Source organism: Mauremys mutica, chromosome 9, assembly GCF_020497125.1.
Source record: "Mauremys mutica isolate MM-2020 ecotype Southern chromosome 9, ASM2049712v1, whole genome shotgun sequence".
Taxonomy (NCBI): domain Eukaryota; kingdom Metazoa; phylum Chordata; order Testudines; family Geoemydidae; genus Mauremys; species Mauremys mutica.
The window spans coordinates 75,502,549-75,520,038 of NC_059080.1; the positions used below are offsets into that span (position 1 = coordinate 75,502,549).

The window sequence follows — 17,490 nt, forward strand, 5'->3', positions numbered from 1 at the left end:
TATGGTAACAAGAATAATAAAAGAATTAATTAAAAATAGAAGAGAAGTGTTGCAAAGCCAGGCAAAGGCTTTTAAACCATTTAGATGCTAAAATTATTTTGGACTTTTGGTTGAGAGCAGTAATATTAAATTACAGGAATGTTATATAAAAAGATCATCCTAAAACAAAACTAGGTAACTTTTTATCTAGAACAGGTTTGTCATTCTGGCAGGAACTGCTCTACTGAGACTAGTGTCATGGTAATTTATATTGTTGAATACAAGCAAATGTTAACCACTGTATGAAGATTTATCAGTAAAGTGGCATATGCTGTTCCAAAATGCATCACTAAGCAGGGCATATGTAATTGCTACCAATAATAGAAAGCACACCCAAGCAAGACAATGGATTTTGCATAATTTTCAAATTCTGTGGGATTATTCTGGGGGTGTGCGGCACTACAAGGTAGCCCCCACATTCTCCAGAAAGAAATTCAGAAGCAGAAGCCACACCATCAGCACTAGGCCCAAAGGTAGGTAGCTGAGTCTCTCCACCCCCAATGCAAATGGAAGACGTGGTCCCATCAGCCCTCTTAAGCCCTTTACAGCCTCATTATTTCTTATCATGGTCCATCCCCCTCCCTACACCTTACTCAATTGTTGCATCTTGCCTTTAATTAAACTGTAAGCCCTTCAAGGACCAGATTGTCCTCTCTCGTGTGTTTGCACAGCACCACACAAGTGACCCAGTCACCAATGCATCCTTTGTTTTCCTTTGTATAGCGAGCAAAGAACTAAGGGGAAGGAAATCTCCATGAGGATTTCTTTCACAGAGATTCTCCATCACTGTAGTGCTTTTTGGTGGGTGAGATGGATTTGCACCCCCACCCCACACAGAGACCTGAGGGGCTCATCTTCAAATTAATGCCCAAGAGATCAGGGACAGCCACACAGAGTTCTTGGGCCTCTGCACTCATGGTGACTTCCTGGGCCGTCCTCTGCTCATTGGCTATAGTGTTCCAGCAGAGCCCTGCTACCAGACACTCCCCCAGGGAATCTTGGGGCAGCCGAGATAGGTGGTGAAGGAAACACCAACGAAAAGTGAGTACGTCACCGGGCGTGGTGGGGAGAACCTATGTTAACAAACCCCTACTCCTGGCCTACACACTCCTTCCTCTTGACCTCTCCCATTCTCTACCCTCTCCCACAACATGGGCTCAAGACCACACCCTTTACAGGGGTCCAGAAGGCAGGACAGGGTGGGGGTGCGGGGAGGGAACAGTGACACAGAACTGGTGTGATTCTCACTTCCACACACAGAGTCCCTCCCATCTTTGCACAGACTTGTAGCTGGTTGAGCGGGGCAATCTACAATCACATACACTTATGCAAGTAGAGTTTCTAACCTTCTAATCGCACAAAACCGAACATCCCGGCCCCTCCCCTTCCCTGAGGCTCTGCCCCCACTCGTTCCATCCCCCCTCCATTCATCGCTCACTCTCCCGCACCCTCACTCACTTTCACTGGGCCGGGGCAGGGGGCTGCAGTGCAGGGGGGGGGTGAGGGCTCTGGGGTGGGACTGGTGATGAGGGGGGAAATGGTCTCTGGGCTGGGGGTGGTACCAAATTATAACCAATATGAAAATATTGACATTTGCCACTTAAAATAGTGCTGATAAGTTTGTAACTCATGAATCTGTTTCCATTATTATTTTGTATAATATCTAACATATGAAAGCCTCAAGTGTGCTTGAAATGTAACATTATGCACTGTAGCCTTTTTGTCTCTGAAAAATCACTATAAGGGCACTGAAATTCACGCATCATAAAGTGTTCAGTTATACATGAGATATACTTACTGTAACCGTTGATAAGTCTAGTAAATCTAAATCACAAACACCACATCCCGTTTCACGTGTCCAAGCATTAGGGATATAATTTCCAAAGTAACTGAGCTGAATCTAGTAAGCAAAAGAACAATTCACACTTACTATATGTAAATGCAACCCACCTCTGTATCTTAACACAGAGATTAACACATCAGTGTTAATCCTCAAAATAGTTTAATAATTTCTGTGTAGGTATGCTTTTCTTCCTTAAAAAACAGCTGCTAAAAGCTATTTTGACTCCTTGTACAAGATTCAGAGATAACATCCTCTGGAATTTGCGGTCACAGCTTCAAGAAGCTGAACAATTGTGGTGGGCATAATAAAACACATACTGGATTTCACCTGTCTTTGAAAAAGGCCATGCCAAGAAATATTATCAGAACCAAGTTAGTAACCTTCCTGTAACTGATGGTCACTGGTATTTATAGGAAAATAGATATGGGCAAAGGGCAAAACTTCCTGAGAAGGGATTATATAAAATTTACAAGATACAGGTACACAGATGTCAAATGAATTGTCTTTTCCCTTTTGGGGCAGCTATTCCAGGACCCAGAAAACAAACAGTGAAACATATCTAAGTGATGTACCTGGCTCTCTCTCAGGTTCTCTGGCAGTTGTGTTGCAACTTTGGAATTGGCTCCAAATCAGTTATATAATTATTCTAAGGTTAGGCTGTCCTGGGTGCCATATGTTCCTGGATGCCATAGTTTATCCACGGCCACATTAGCAAATAAGGTTCCTTCCAAATTCATATTACCATTCTCACAGGTTAAAGGACTTCTTCCTTACCATCATAAACCTGTTTTAGAATTTTGCCTACTCATTTGTCCTACAACCACCCCTATTATATTTAATGAGTTGGCAGCACATAATTTCCCATGTGAAAACCGCTCCATGGAAAACTCAAATTGTTATAGTTTGCCTGTATTTGCCCTGATATGTTGCCTCTTCTTTATCATATGTAGTAAGCTAGATAAGTTTATGGAGGAGATGGTATAATAGGATAACGGGCTTAGTCAATAGGTCAATTAAGTGCCAAACTGGTACTTAATTGGGTCAAATTGGGTCAATGATATGATATTCTTAACCTTTTTCAGAGGGTATGGCTGGAGAGTCTTGCCCGCATGCTCGGGGTTCAGCTGACCGCCATATTTGGGGTCGGGAAGGAATTTTCCTCCAGGGCAGATTGGCAGTGTCCCTGGAGGTTTTTCGCCTTCCTCCGAAGCATGGGGCAGGGGTCGCTTGCTAAAAGAGTGGGTAGATCGGCTAATGTGGCCTGCATCTTGCAGGAGGTCAGACTAGATGATCATAATGGTCCCTTCTGATCTTGAATTCTATGATTCTATGATTCTATGAAGTGGAAAATATTTATCGAAGTCAGACAAAAAATAAAGTGTTACCGGACTTCCAGATACCTAAAAATAAATCTGTAAGCATGCTTAGCCAAATAAAATATGACACCAATACAAAGACAACTACACTAAGGAAAAAAGTGTAAAGAACACTTTACATTCTTGCTATAATTTTGCTCCTACCCTTTAGATAAATAGTAATCCACTAAATCCTAATGAGTTCAACAGAGCACGTATAAAATAGAAGTTTCTTGCAAATATTAAGTATTTTAGTTTCGGAGATTATTTCCATGCATGGCCATTTCCCAGCTGGTGAACATTTAAATGTTTTTCTAACCTGTTCATCACATTTATGTATCTCTGCTTAAGCTCTATTGCCACAGAAGGGCACAATCAGACTATGACAACATGGTTCAAAGAAACTCATAGTAGGATTTTTTTTCCTGCTTTAGTAGGTTTTTAGACTAAAATCCTTAAAATGCTTTTGCACCGTGACAGAAGTGGGTTAAACTGCTATGTGACTATAAGCAGGAAAGAAGTTTTGCTTAATATAGAATATTTTGGGAATTAGGCTTCACCCAATCCACTTGTCACACATGAGAATACAATTGTATCTGAGCATGTGTGTGACAGCTAAGTAAAGGTACTAATTAGTGCCAAATAGAATCAAGCAAATATTAGGCCAAGTACAGAAAAAACTTATCTGCTAAAACCATTCCCAGAACCCAGAGAAGTGTTAGGAAATGAGGTATCAAATATGTTCTAGATGACATTGCAGCCTATAACACCTAGAGCTGATATTTTCAATTACTAGCCTTTATATGGTCTGTAGGTTAAAATTAATGAAAAAATTAGTAGTACAGTTTACATGTACCACATATGACCGGAAGGATAAATGCAAACATTAACCCTTGTAAATGGAAGCCATATGGAAGAAATATCAGCCATCTAGTACAGTATGCATTTTAGATTATAAGTCAACGATAGTTTACAGCACCTAATATAGGAAATTTTAAAAAATGAAATGCTAGGGGAGAAAAATTAACAGTCAGTAGTAGCTCAGATTTTAAAATGAGTAGTGTTGGCGGGACAGCAGTTGCAGCCTTGAGGCGTTATACTCCACTTCTGTGCCCTGCCTGGGACTTCTCTTCCCCCTAAAGCCTCTACATACTTCATCTGCAAAAAGCCCCACAATGCATAAATCACCTACTATGATTATGAATAAAATCAAAGTTCTCCACTTGCTGTTCAGCAATGATGATAGTTCCATGAAAGCATCAGCTTCTGAAATCCAGAGCTGCAATCAAGTTTGCTAAGCAAAGAGTGAGCAGTTGCTATAACTTATCAACATAGTGGCAATGGAATAACAGGCTGAAGACTAAGTGATCAGCACAAACTTTAGCCATGTGACGCTTATTAACTTTAATTGGGAAGTGAGCACCTCATTTCCTGGTGCTATGCTGAAAGTTTACTTCAGTTTCATTTGTTGTCTTATTAAAACTGGTCCTTGATAAAAGCTGAAAAAAGTGGCTGTCACTTACTTTAGTGGGGCCATTTCCATGCAGAGTGATGGGCAGCGTCTCATACACTGAATTCCTAGCTCTTGCTCTTCCTTCTTCAAATTTCAGAAGAACTTCATCTGCACATTAACCAGCATGTTAACAATACGAATGAAAATAGTTCATTGGAGGATGCTCAAGCGATCGGTGCTGTGTCACAATTAACAGACTTTAAATTTTATTCTGGTACTGTAAGTAGTCTGGCCCTAGTCCCATGCCCTATGTTCAATTCTTGGCTCTGCCACTATTTTGCTGGGTGAGTGAGGGCAAGTGCCTTTCTGCCTTATGCCTCAGTTTCCCATCTGTAAAACAGAGATGCGATACTGACCTCCTTGGTAAATGCTTTGAGGTCTATGGATGAAAAAATGGCATATAAGAGCTAAGTATTAATTTATTTACACTACTTATCTTATGGGCTCTCTTATTACCTTAGTCTTTAAGCACTTCATAGTGAAATTAGATGTGGAGGATAAGGTCCAAAGGGAACTTCAGAGGTTTTTATGCTCTACATCCTTCACATGTTTTAAGAAGCTTTGCTTAGAGCTTATAAAATAGCATAACTTTAACTTCCCATTTACAAAGGAATTCAATTGAGATGTTCCACAGTTGAAGGACAAAGGTGGAGGTAAGGAAGGAAGTTCATGCATACATAAAAAAAGAAAAAGGGATTTCCAACTAAAATTATGACAATCCAGTCAATGTAAGGAAATTCAAAATTAAAACTAGCCTATTCCATTATATGCCTTGCTACTAGAGTGATCTCTAATGAATGTGATTTTACATACCATATGTACTTTGCAAGCCCTAATTAAATTTTTTTTTATAGAAGGATGGAAAGGTCAGTCTTGTCTAACAGTGAAGATGAAGTTAAACCTAGTTTTAGATATATCAAAACTATTTAAAATCAATTTTTTTGCTAGTGATACATAAAAATCAGTTGATATTGTACATATCAGATCTGAGAGACATGATAATCTTACTAATGTGTTCATCATGGAGTAATCTCTTTCATACATATATAATTTATTTATTTAAAATAAGGGAGAACTATTTTCACTTTAAAAAGCAAACAAAAAAAGAATATTAATGGCAGACATATGCAGTACAGGCCAATCAATATACGTGCTAATACACATACCAACAGCTCCATTCAAGGTCTGGAAAATTCTGCACTTGTGGTCCAAAGTAATGTTAATACGTGCCTAAAAATTAAAAACAGCAAAGACACTGAGGTGTTATAAACGTTAGCATGGCACATGTTTAAATGTATTGACAGATGTTAACCAGTTAAAGTTCTTTTTCAGAGTCTCATTTAGCTTTACAGCTGATTCATCAGAAAATTGTTAAATTGATCTAGTACATAAGTAGGCCCTATCAAATTCACAGTCCATTTTGGTCAATTTCACAGTCATAGGCTTTAAAAATCGTAAATTTCATGACTTCAGATATTTAAATCTGAAGTTTCATGGTTTTGTAATTGTAGGGGTCCTGACCCAAAAAGGAGTTTGAGGGTGGGAAGGAATCGCAAAGGCAACACAGAAGTAAGAGTGGGAATACTACAACCTCCCTAAAATAGCCTTCCGACCCCCTGCAATTCCCTTTGGGTCAGGGTCCCCAGTTTGAGAAATGCTGGTCTCCCCCATGAAATCTGTATAGTAAGTATACTGTATAGTACACAAAAGACCAGATTTCATAGGAGGGAGGCTAGATTTCATGGTCCGGGACGCATTTATCATGGCTGTGAATTTGGTAGGGCCCTATACATCAGCAATGAGTTTGCTTTAAATTATGTAAGCTCAGCAAATGGAGGTCATGACTTTCCAAAGGAATCAGTTTGTCAGTATAAGCTAGAGAGAAGTCTCCCCACTCATGTCCTCTCAAAAAAAAAAAAAAAAAAAAAAGACTAAAGAAGTCATAGCCAAACAGGATTAACATTTTTAAAAACACACAACATAAAGCATATTTCTTCAAATATAGAAGTTAAAACTACGCTTCTTGATATAATACAGTATCAGTGGCTTTAATATACACAGCTCTACTAGAGCTGAAGTTTCTACTCTGCCCCTAGAAAATAATTAGGGCTTGTTTGTGTATTCATTGAACACTCCAAACTCTCCTTAGCTTCAGTGGAATTTAGGGTGCACAAAGAATTCAGTATCGGGCCTAAAAGGTGACCTGCAAATATTTTTGAAGTATTTCATTGCAGTGAAAGCATCTTTTAGCAAGGATCAAATAGGAATTCTGTGCTGCAGCTCTGATTAACTATACCTCTGAAATTCACGGTATGAGTTATATTTCTAATTACAGAGTTAGGTGCCTGGTTGTAGGAACCCAAAATTAAAAATGTGATCTAGGCATATACACTTCAAACAGAAAAGGTTTACAGTACTTCCTTCGGGATCTCCTTACATATGTTGTGACTTGGTTTCACAAACTACTGTTTGATTTTATATACATTTCAAAAGACGTCACCTCTCAGTAAGCCATTCCCTTTATCCCATGTTACACACACAAAATTACTTCTGAAGCACGACCTTCTGGTTCCCACTCTTCCACGCTGGGACCTCTTTTGCCATACCAGGACCACCCTGTGATCTCATCATTTGCTGGGACTTAATTGGAACTTATGGAATGGATGGGGGATTGTGTTCCCCACGTGGAGAATCCAGGCTGTAACCCGATTAATTCCCCCTTTGGGTGGAAAGTTGGAGAGCAAGAGGTATCTGCAGAGTCCACACGGCCTTTATTGAGATTAATGGGGCTGATCACATCTCTCAGAGTTATTATTTAAAGCAATACAGTGATGCCTGCCAGGATCTGCAGACAGCCTGAAACAATACTCTGAATCATGATCCTCCTGAACTTTACTCGTGACCCTCTAGGCCAGTGGTTCTCAAACTTTTGTACTGGTGACCCCTTTCACATAGGAAGCCTGTGAGTGCAACCTCCCCTTATAAATTAAAAACACTTTAAATATATTTAATACCATTATAAATGCTAGAGGCAAAACAGAGTTTGGGGTGGAGGCTGACAGTTCACGATACCCCATGTAATAACCTCGCAACCCCCTGAGGGGTCCCAACCCCCAGTTTGAGAACCCCTGCTCTAGGCTGACAGTCCCTGTGGTACAGCAACCATCTTTGCACTACGGCAGTGTTTCCCAAACTTGGGACGGCCGCTTGTGTAAGGAAAGCCCCTGGCGGGTCGCGCTAGCCAGTACGTCCCTCGGCCCGTTCCACTTTCAGCAACTCCCATTGGCCTGGAGCAGCGAACCACGGCCAGTGGGTGCTGCAACTGGCCGGACCTGTGGACGTGGCAGGTAAACAAACCGGCCCAGCCTGCCAAGGGCTTTCCCTACACAAATGACATCCCAAGTTTGGGAAACACTGCACTATGGCATTCACAGTTAATCACAGGAAACTTTGTTTTCATTCTTAGCAAGTCTGTAGCAGCCTTCTGACACTATAATTGAAGCAGCAAGTTATTTCAAGTGGTAAGAACTACTATTAAGGAGAAAAATGAGTTACTACATACCCTCTGCAGTGGATCAATATAGATTTTGGTATAAAACAGCTGGTCATCATCATTATCCTGCAGGTTCCATTGCTGTACCATTTGGTTTATATAGGGAGCATAACCAATAAATCCTGCAATATCACACAAGAGAATTTATTTCTATTTGAAAACTATCTTTCTGATCATTCCATTGCATGTCAGATGGCAGTGTAACCATTCTCTGCTAGCAGGAGGAGACAAAAGAAATTAATCAATTTCCAGCCAAAAATTCATCTCCAAAGATCTGTCTTCATAATACACATTTTGAATAGCTTTCACCTGTTTAGTTAGTTTTCCTTATAATGGTATTTTAAGAAACATGGAGGATTCTGGGATCTGTTTTAGATGGCTGGAAGAAAAGTTCCGAGGTGGGTCTGAGGCTATGATTGTTGCTAAGAAAGAAGAGATCCAGCTGTGGAAAATGGCATGAAGCTAAGCTTTAGTGTGGTCAGTCGATCCTTGCTGGCAGGAAAGTATAAATCCAATATGTCACAACAGTACAGGAAATTCAGCTGAAGCTTGTTACACATCACATTTATTTCAAAGACAAAAAAAGAAAAAGCAGGGGCTAGGTTGCGTGGGAGAAAATGGCATTAACTCTCAAAAGCTGTGCCCATGAAGCTCCACCCACTCATGAGTCCAAGAAGAGCCCAAAATGAGATGCCATGCACAACAGATTGTGCAGATTTTTATAGTGAACATATTCCCCTCTTGACTGTTTATATTATGGTTAACCATGCGGACATTTAAGTGACAATAGTTAGGCTTCAGAGTTAGCACTTCACTGAAATCAGTAGCAGTAGGTCACAATTCTCTCAGACCTATTGCTTCAGGCTGCCTGCAGACTCGGAAGGACATTACCTTCTAAGGGTGTGTCTACAGCACAGCTGCTGCAGCAGCAAAGCTATGGTGCTGCAGCTGTGATGCTGTTGAGCTATAAGGTAGATGCTTCCCACACTGAGGGAAAGATTCTTTCCCTTGATGTAGTTAATACACTTCTCTGAGTGGTGGTAGGGAGGTCAACACCAGGGCTCAGGGTGAAAAATTTTTACAGCCCAGAGCGACATAGCGACATTAGTTGCTCTAATTTTAAAGTGTAGACCAGGCCTCAGTTACACTTGGTTTACATTTTGTAGGTCATCTTTGCAAAAACAGAAGTCTAAAGACTTGATTATTATTTATTTAAAAAAAAACAGCAATCTCTAGCATAAACAGGGCAGCCATCAGAGCCTGAGTTTATGCAAGCAATGTTTTTGCTAAATGAATATTTTAGCTCTCTCAATCCACTAACCCTCCTTCCCACCTCACAAATTAGCACACATCTTCATGCACCTTCCTTCAAAAGAAAACAGAGAATACTATTACAAAAAAAGTGTTGTGACCCAAGAAGCTCTCAATGCCAGCTGACAAAGGGTTATAGAAATCTCATGAGTCTGGTGTGTGCATCCTAGTTCTGAACAGAATGTCATGTGAGATCTCAGATGAAAGCCAGTGTCACACTGGTCATTGATACCACTGTGAAAAATGCATACCGATACTATGTAAGAAGTTACTTATACATACACTGAAAATTCATAGATTAATTGATTCATAGATTCCAAGGCCAGATGGGACCATTGTGATCATCTAGTCTGACCTCCTGTATAACAGGCCAGAGAACGCCCCCGCACCCCCAAATAATTCCTAGAGTACTGATTTAAAAATTGTGAGTGATGGAAAATCCACCACAATGCTTGGTAAATTGTTCCAATGGACAGTTATCCTCACGGTCAAAAATGTACACCTTATTTCCAGTCTGAATTCGTCTAGCTTCAGCTTCCAACCTGTGGATTGTGTTATACTTGTCCTGGGTATACCCGTCCTCGGTTGCTATCCAGTGCACTCTGCCTGGCCAGTTGATGTGTCTTACGACTGTGAGACCATATCAAGTTGTTGCCGTTTCACCACATATTTATTCTTGCCTTACAACGTATAACAGTATACTGCAGGCTTACAGCAAGAGACAGCTTCCACATAGCCTTCTCTGCTCAACCCCAGCTCACCCTCTAAGCTTTCCCCCTGCTTCCTGTTCCTCCCTCTTATATCCTCCCAATCACTGAGCCAACTGCCCCATTAGCCCAGAAATTGCCACCCAAGTGTTAGTTACCCTCAACAAAAATTGATTAATTGGCTTCAGTTAAGCCCGCACTCTTCCCAGTACTGTAGCAACCTCAGAGACCAGGGTGCTACTAATAGTGCCTGTCACAATATCTCTGCTAGATTGAAGATCCTATTATTTACTATTTGCTCGCCATGCAGATACTTGTAGACTGGAATCAAGTTACCTCTTAACCTTCTCTTTGTTACATTAGATTCAAAGAGCTCAATCTATGTATCACTATAAGGCAGGTTTTCTAATCTTTTAATCATTCTCGTGGCTCTTCTCTGCATCCTCTCCAATTTATCAACACCCTTCTTGAACTGTGAATTCCACCAGAACTGGACATGGTATTCCAGCAGTCCAAATAAAGAGGTAACAAAACTTCTCTACACCTATTCAAGAGTCCTCTGTTTATGCATCCCAGGATTGCAATAGCTCTTTTGGCCACGGCCTCAAATTGGGAGCTCATGTTCAGCTTACTATCCATCAGGACACCCAAAACCTTTTCAGAGTCACTGCTTCCCAGGACAGAGTCCCCCACCCTGCAAGTATGCCCTATATTCTTTGTTCCTAGATGTATACATGTACATTTAGCCATATTAAAACACATATTGTTTGCTTGCACCTAGTTTACCAAATGATCCAAATCACTCTGAATCAGTGACTTGTCCCCCTCATTATTTCCCAAAGTTTTGTGTCATCTGAAAACTTGATAAGTGATAATTTTATGTTTTCTTCCAGGTCATTGATAAAAATGTTAAATAACTTAGAGTCAAGAACCGATCCCTTTGGGACACCACTGTAAACATACCCATTGAATGATGATGCCCTGTTTACCATTACATTTTGAGACTATCAGTTAACCAGTTTTTAATCCATTTAATGTGTGCCATGTTAATTTTATATCGTTCTAGTTTTTTAATCAAAATGTTGAGTGTACTATGTGAAATGCCTTTCAGAAATCTAAGTATATTAAATCAACCCCCATGTTGGCCACAACACTTTTTGAGTTAGGAAATGGTCATCTATAACATTTAGAAATTCAGTATTGGCAGCACAAGACCTCCACATGTATTTTAAAGTCTGTATCAAGGTATTAGTTACCAGCAAAGATGAAAAACATGTTTTCCTCCAGCCAGGAGGTAAGAAATATATATTCCTCTTACAGTATGTAAATTAAAAAGTATAAGCTAACACAATGGATGCTCACTTATATACAAAGTCAAAGTCAACATAGAAGCAGCATGCAGGGGAAAAAAAAAAAAAGCAAGCCTCAGGTGGTTACCCAGTCTATGAGCAAAGACAATGAACTTTGAGGGTACAACAAGAAAGCAATAATACCCCCCTCCCTGCCCATCCTACACTCAGGAAGTAAATGGACAGTGTGTTTACACTCATGAAAATGGGATCTCAGTGAGCCTCGGTTGAAACACCGCAAAGGACTTTGGGTGAGAAACTTATTTAGAAAAATGGTTAACCTGTTAAGTTTAGACTCTAGAAAGCATGTTATGATTGTGTTTTATATGTAACCATTTGTTTCCAAAATTTTACTCTCTATCACTTGAATCTTTGATAATATATTTATAGTGAGAACATAAATAAGTTTATTGATGTGCTGTGATGTTAAGCAAAGTGCTGATTCTGAGCTGAATCTTCCAAGCTGATGAGTTCTGTTTCTTTGGGAACAGCAGACCTGGTAGTTCTGTGAGTAGCTCATATGAGGCAACCACTTCAAAAGGGACTTGGGCTGCACCTGTTGTTAAACTGCAAGGTAAAGTGAGAACTGGCATAGCCCAGAGGAGAGTTCTTGAGTTGCTAACTGGCTGGTGGTGTTAGGAGGCTGACACCCAGCTAAGTATAAAGAAAGACTCCTTTATGCTGGAAGCAGAGAGGAACAAGGTGATTCTCAGCCACAGGAGTTAACAAAAAATTTTCCTCTAATGGTGATTTAGGTGCCCAAATATGAATTTAGGAAACTAGCACTTTAGGTGAATTGCCCAGCATGCACGCACACACCCCCTATGAGAACAACAGAACAGCTAACCTTAATTAACCTTTAATATCTACAACAGTCAAACCTACCTCCTGAATTAAGGAATCGTTTTCCACTCCGGACAACGGGATACTTGTCCGCTAATCTTTTATCGGGCCATATTAGTCCATCTGCTGCAAATACTACTTTATGGTTAGCTTGCTGGAACTTCTTTAGCATCTCTTCAGGGCCACCCGCAAAGATAACATCATAGCTAAAGTAATGGAAAGATACCTGTTAGATTGCTCTGATTTTAAAGAAGAAAATTCAAACCAGAAAAGTTTTGGCTTATTCAGACTTAAAACCATGCAGAGTTAAACCAAAGAGTGGTCTCTTAATTTTGATGCAACTGTTTCATTCAGAAACACGGCATATTATGCCATACTTTAAGTTAACACCATCTACAGATCTTATTTCTTACCAAAATATGACCAATCAGTATCTTAACCACTCTACATATATGTATCCCTTCCCTGTTCACTTAGGGCTGGTCTACACTGGGCGGGGGAGGGGGGTGTCGATCTAAGATACGCAACTTCAGCTACGTGAATAGCGTAGCTCAAGTAGAAGTATCTTGGATCGATTTACCTCGGGTCCTCACAGCACGGGACCGATGTCCGTGGCTCCCCCGTCGACTCCGCTACTACTGCTCGCTCCGGTGGAGTTTCGGAGTCGACGAGGAGCGTGTTCGGGGATCGATATATCGATGAGACGCGATATATCGATCCCCAATAAATCAATCGCTACCCTTACACACAAAATTTTCAGAATATTTCACTTTTTTGGCTGAAATTTTTAAGGCTTGCCTTTAACTTGGAAGGTGTTTTGTTTTTATTTGTTTTTGGTTGATTGGTTGGTTTTTTTAGTTTAAGGAATTCTAATTAAGAGAAGAATAAGAAAATACTTTTTTTTTTTTTAAAAAGTTGTTTTACAATGGAAAGGCATTTATTTATTGGGTAAGGGCTTAACAACTGAAATGGATTGGGGTTGAAATCTGACATAAATGGCCTTTGCTGTAAAGCAGTGAGTGGTCTTGTTTCAGAAAGCAACTGGTTTTGATTTGATGGGGTGACATACTAAGCATGTGCAGTAGCCCTACAGTTTTAAACAGAGAAACCCATGAACGCATATACCCTAACTTAGCTATGCACTTTTCAAAGATTTCAGGAAAATAGAGGATCCGATAAATGGGATCCTCCTCTTGTTGAATTCCACACCAATACAGCCCCTTATCTTAGATAACGGACAAAGCTTGGAGTCCAGATGTCCTGAATTCTAGTTGCACCTCTTCTACCCACTGGCCTTCACAGTTCTCTAATTTCACATCCTTATTCATCAAAGCCTTGCAGTATACACCTCCCAGAGTGAGTTAAATATAACTCATATTTCAGGTGGGAACAACAGACACAAAAAGGTTGAGGGCCTAGATTTCAATAGACATTAAGTACTTAAAGCTGCTGATGCTCAATAACTCCAGGAAAGCATAAAAACAGGGAGACAGACTTAAAATGACCAGGCCAAAAAGTCACGGAGGAAGTTTGCAGCACAGCTGGGAACAGAATCTAGTTTGTCCAACATTACAGATCTTGTCTACTAAAGATCAAAGAGCTGCTCAGAAAAAAGTGTTTCAAATAAAAACCGCGGGTAAAACTGTAAAACAGGGTTGCACGTTTGCCCACCTTGCAATACGAGATCTACAGATGAAAAAACATTATGTATGTGCAAAAACTATTATTAGGTCTTTTTCACAGAGAGCAGAACCATGACACAGAAGGGCTGAATGATTTGATGGGGCTGCATTTCACGATAGCCAGTTAGACCTCTGCCTGAAACCCTAACGACCTGGATTTAGTTTTTACAGCTGACACCTACCTCTTTGTACATATTTGGTAGCCTCCTCACCAGAAAATGGAGATATTAGTTCTTACAGCATCTTTCTATACCTCGCTGGGGGACTGTGAGAATTGGGCATTATCAGTTCTTGGGGGGAGGGCAGCGGGGGGCAAGACATTGAGCTATAAGAACACAGAATAGAACAACCCCCCTGCTTGCTCCTCACTGTGGAAATCTATATATCCTTCACGCTTCCAGGAGTAAGATGGAGAATAAGTCATTGTGATTACTTGTATCAGGTAACATTATTACCACAGAAATGCAGCAAATGTGTCAGTTAGAATCATAGAATATCAAGGTTGGAAGGGACCTTAGAAGGTCATCTAGTCCAACCCTCTGCTTAAAGCAGGACCAATCCCCAGATTTTTTACCCAAACCCCTAAATGGCCCCCTCAAGGATTGAACTCACAACCCTGGATTTAGCAGGCCAGTACTCAAACCACTGAACTATTCCCCCCCACTACCCCATTGTCAAGTATTTGTGGGCCCTAATCCATTTAATCCTAATCCACCTTCACTCTAATATAATGAAATACTGTCTCCATCTAATGACTAGCTCCCTTGTTTATGCACACTTTAGGTGTTATTCCAGTCAGTAAGTGGGAGGCTAGGAAGCCTGCCTTCTTTAGTGACAATTATAGAGTTTTGAATTTAAAGCAATTACATATGGAATTCATACCATGAATATATGTTACATAGCAGTTATATGCCCTGTGGTCTATGAGTCTTGATCTATGCAATCTAGTTGCTTACTTCAAAAAAAAAAGAAACCAAATTAATAGGAGCATAGGAAATAACTGCCGGTTGGATTAAATTAGCAGTCCATCTTGTCCAGCAGCCTGTCTCCTAGCATGGCCACACTAGATATTTGAAGAAGGGGAAAGAAACCCTTCAACGGGGCAGTTTGAACTACTTGCCCATAGGAGAAGTTTCTTCCTAAATTCAGTCAATTACTGGATGGCTATGAAAGAGAAAGTGTTTTATTCCTTGTAATCCCCCTCTCCCATTGCCACTGTCTAACCTTATTGTGGATGTTCTCTTCGTCCAGTCCTTGAATCCTGCTAAGCTCTTGGTCTCAGTGATATCTTGTAGCAGTGAGCATCACAAGTTTATTGTACATTGGAGGGGCGAGCGGGGAGAAGGGAAACAAACTTCTCAGTTTGAAGGTTGTTGCCTTTCAATTTCATTATGTTCTTGTACTACGAAAACTAGTAAACAGAAGCTCTGCATTTAACTTTGCTATCTCATTCATCATTTGGTATTATGCAAACATATCCCTTCTTCTCCATTACCTCTAAACTAAACAGCTCCAGTGTTTCATTCCATTTCCATAATGAAATCTTTCTACTTCTAGTAATATTAATCTCAACTCTGAGCACCATTTTCCTGCTATAACTTTTTGGAGGTTGGTTGAGCAGAACTAAACTGTATTCCAGGTGAAAAAAGACATACCATTGAGAGTATTATAATATTTTCTATCCCATTCTTTACACATCTTAATATTTTGTTTTGACTGCTATTGCTTATTGAGCAGAAGTTTTCACTGAGCTGACGACAATGATGCCCAGGTCTCTTTCCCAAAAGGTTACAGTTAATTTTACAATAAGCAATGTTTATGTGTAGTTCAAATTATTCCTGCCAATGTGCATTTCTAAATTACATATCCCTGTCACCTGACAAGGCTCTAATTCCTCTGAGGCCTCCTCTAATCAGCAGGGGCGGCTCCAGGCACCAGCACTCCAAGCACATGCCTGGAGTGGCAAGCCGCAGGGGGAGCAGCCTGATGGTTGCCATGAGGGCGGCAGGCAGGCAGCTTTCGGCAGCGCGCCTGTGGGAGGTTTGCCGGTCCCGCACCTTCAGCGTCCCTGCCGCCGAATTACCGCCGAAGCCGCAGCACCGTTGGACCTCCCGCAGGTGCGCCGCCGAATCCACGTTACCAGCGGACCTCCCGCAGGTGCGCCGCCCAAAGCCACGTGCCTGCCATGCTTAGGGCGGCAAAATATATAGAGCCGCCCCTGCTAATCAGGTAAAGCAGTCAGTGACCATGGTGTAGCTGTACCATTACCAACACCCAGTATAGCCAGCAAAACAAAAATAAGATACTCTTTGAAGTGGTGCAGCTTATTTTGCTTGGAAGTGGGGCTAATTGCACTTGTTTGCCTTCCCCTTTTACACTAGAGATTTGTACCAATGAAGTTACACCAGTGGCTGAAGTCCCCAAGACCTGATTTGGTGCTAATGTTACACCTGCTCCCAACCCATACCACACAATGCAGTTAGCTTCCCCACCTAACTTTGACTTTCCTGTGGACCTTGGCATTGGAGGGCATGACATCTGCCCATGTCCCTATTTTCCCCAGATTAAATCTTAGCGTGCATGCACCCTGAAAATTAGTGGCATTTACCTGATTTAATCTAGGGGAAAATACTATTTAAGTAATAATATAGGTGTTGAAAGAGGCATTTATGAGAAATGGGTTTTCAAAGCATCCTCTCTAAAGGAAGAACAAACCACTGGCAAAAGCTACTTGTTATGAACTGTAACAGAAGCAGCAGAGTCAGAGTTTAGTCCCTTGGCCAAAAAGATGCCTTATTCCAAAACTGAGAGACTTGGCATAGCTGCATACTTTCCAGCTTATTTCCTATGGGGGAAGAGGGGAAGGAAGAGAGACTTCAAAAACCAATCTTAATCTATCTGCCAGGATGAGGATACAGTAACCATTTTTTGGAGTCACGGGGAAAAAATCCTTACCTCATAAATTACTCTGAAGACAAATGAGTAATTTGGAAGGAAACTCATTTTTCTGAAAGTGGTATCTTTGGTGTCCCTTCCTCTTCAAGCAGGTGCAATTTCTTGCTGCATTTAACTCCAGAAGGCATAAGCACACACATTAGGGGAGCAGGCATGCCAGAGCGCACTGCGCAACAGCTATTCTTTGCTTCCCAGCAACCACGGGACGCAGAGTGTCAGAGCAGCCTGAAAGTCATTCTAATTTACATGGGTTGGGGCAGGCAGCAGAGGCTGAGTAGGCCCCTGCAAAAGGTATCAGTGACTCAGACTAACGCCAGAAGGGACCATCAGGATCATCCAG

General features: G+C 40.9%; 1 protein-coding gene across 2 annotated transcripts in view; it reads right to left on the reverse strand.

The window, feature by feature from the left end:
* PLOD2 (procollagen-lysine,2-oxoglutarate 5-dioxygenase 2) overlaps positions 1-17,490 on the reverse strand; it is a 77,491-nt gene that overhangs the window by 29,020 nt on the left and 30,981 nt on the right. For both annotated transcript variants that reach the window (XM_045030962.1, XM_045030961.1), the window contains exons 4-8: positions 12,556-12,719; positions 8,313-8,425; positions 5,917-5,980; positions 4,761-4,858; positions 1,838-1,939 (exon numbers count right to left, since the gene is read on the reverse strand). In XM_045030962.1, coding sequence (XP_044886897.1) covers positions 1,838-1,939; positions 4,761-4,858; positions 5,917-5,980; positions 8,313-8,425; positions 12,556-12,719 — 541 coding nt within the window. The remainder of the gene's footprint in view (positions 1-1,837; positions 1,940-4,760; positions 4,859-5,916; positions 5,981-8,312; positions 8,426-12,555; positions 12,720-17,490) is intronic.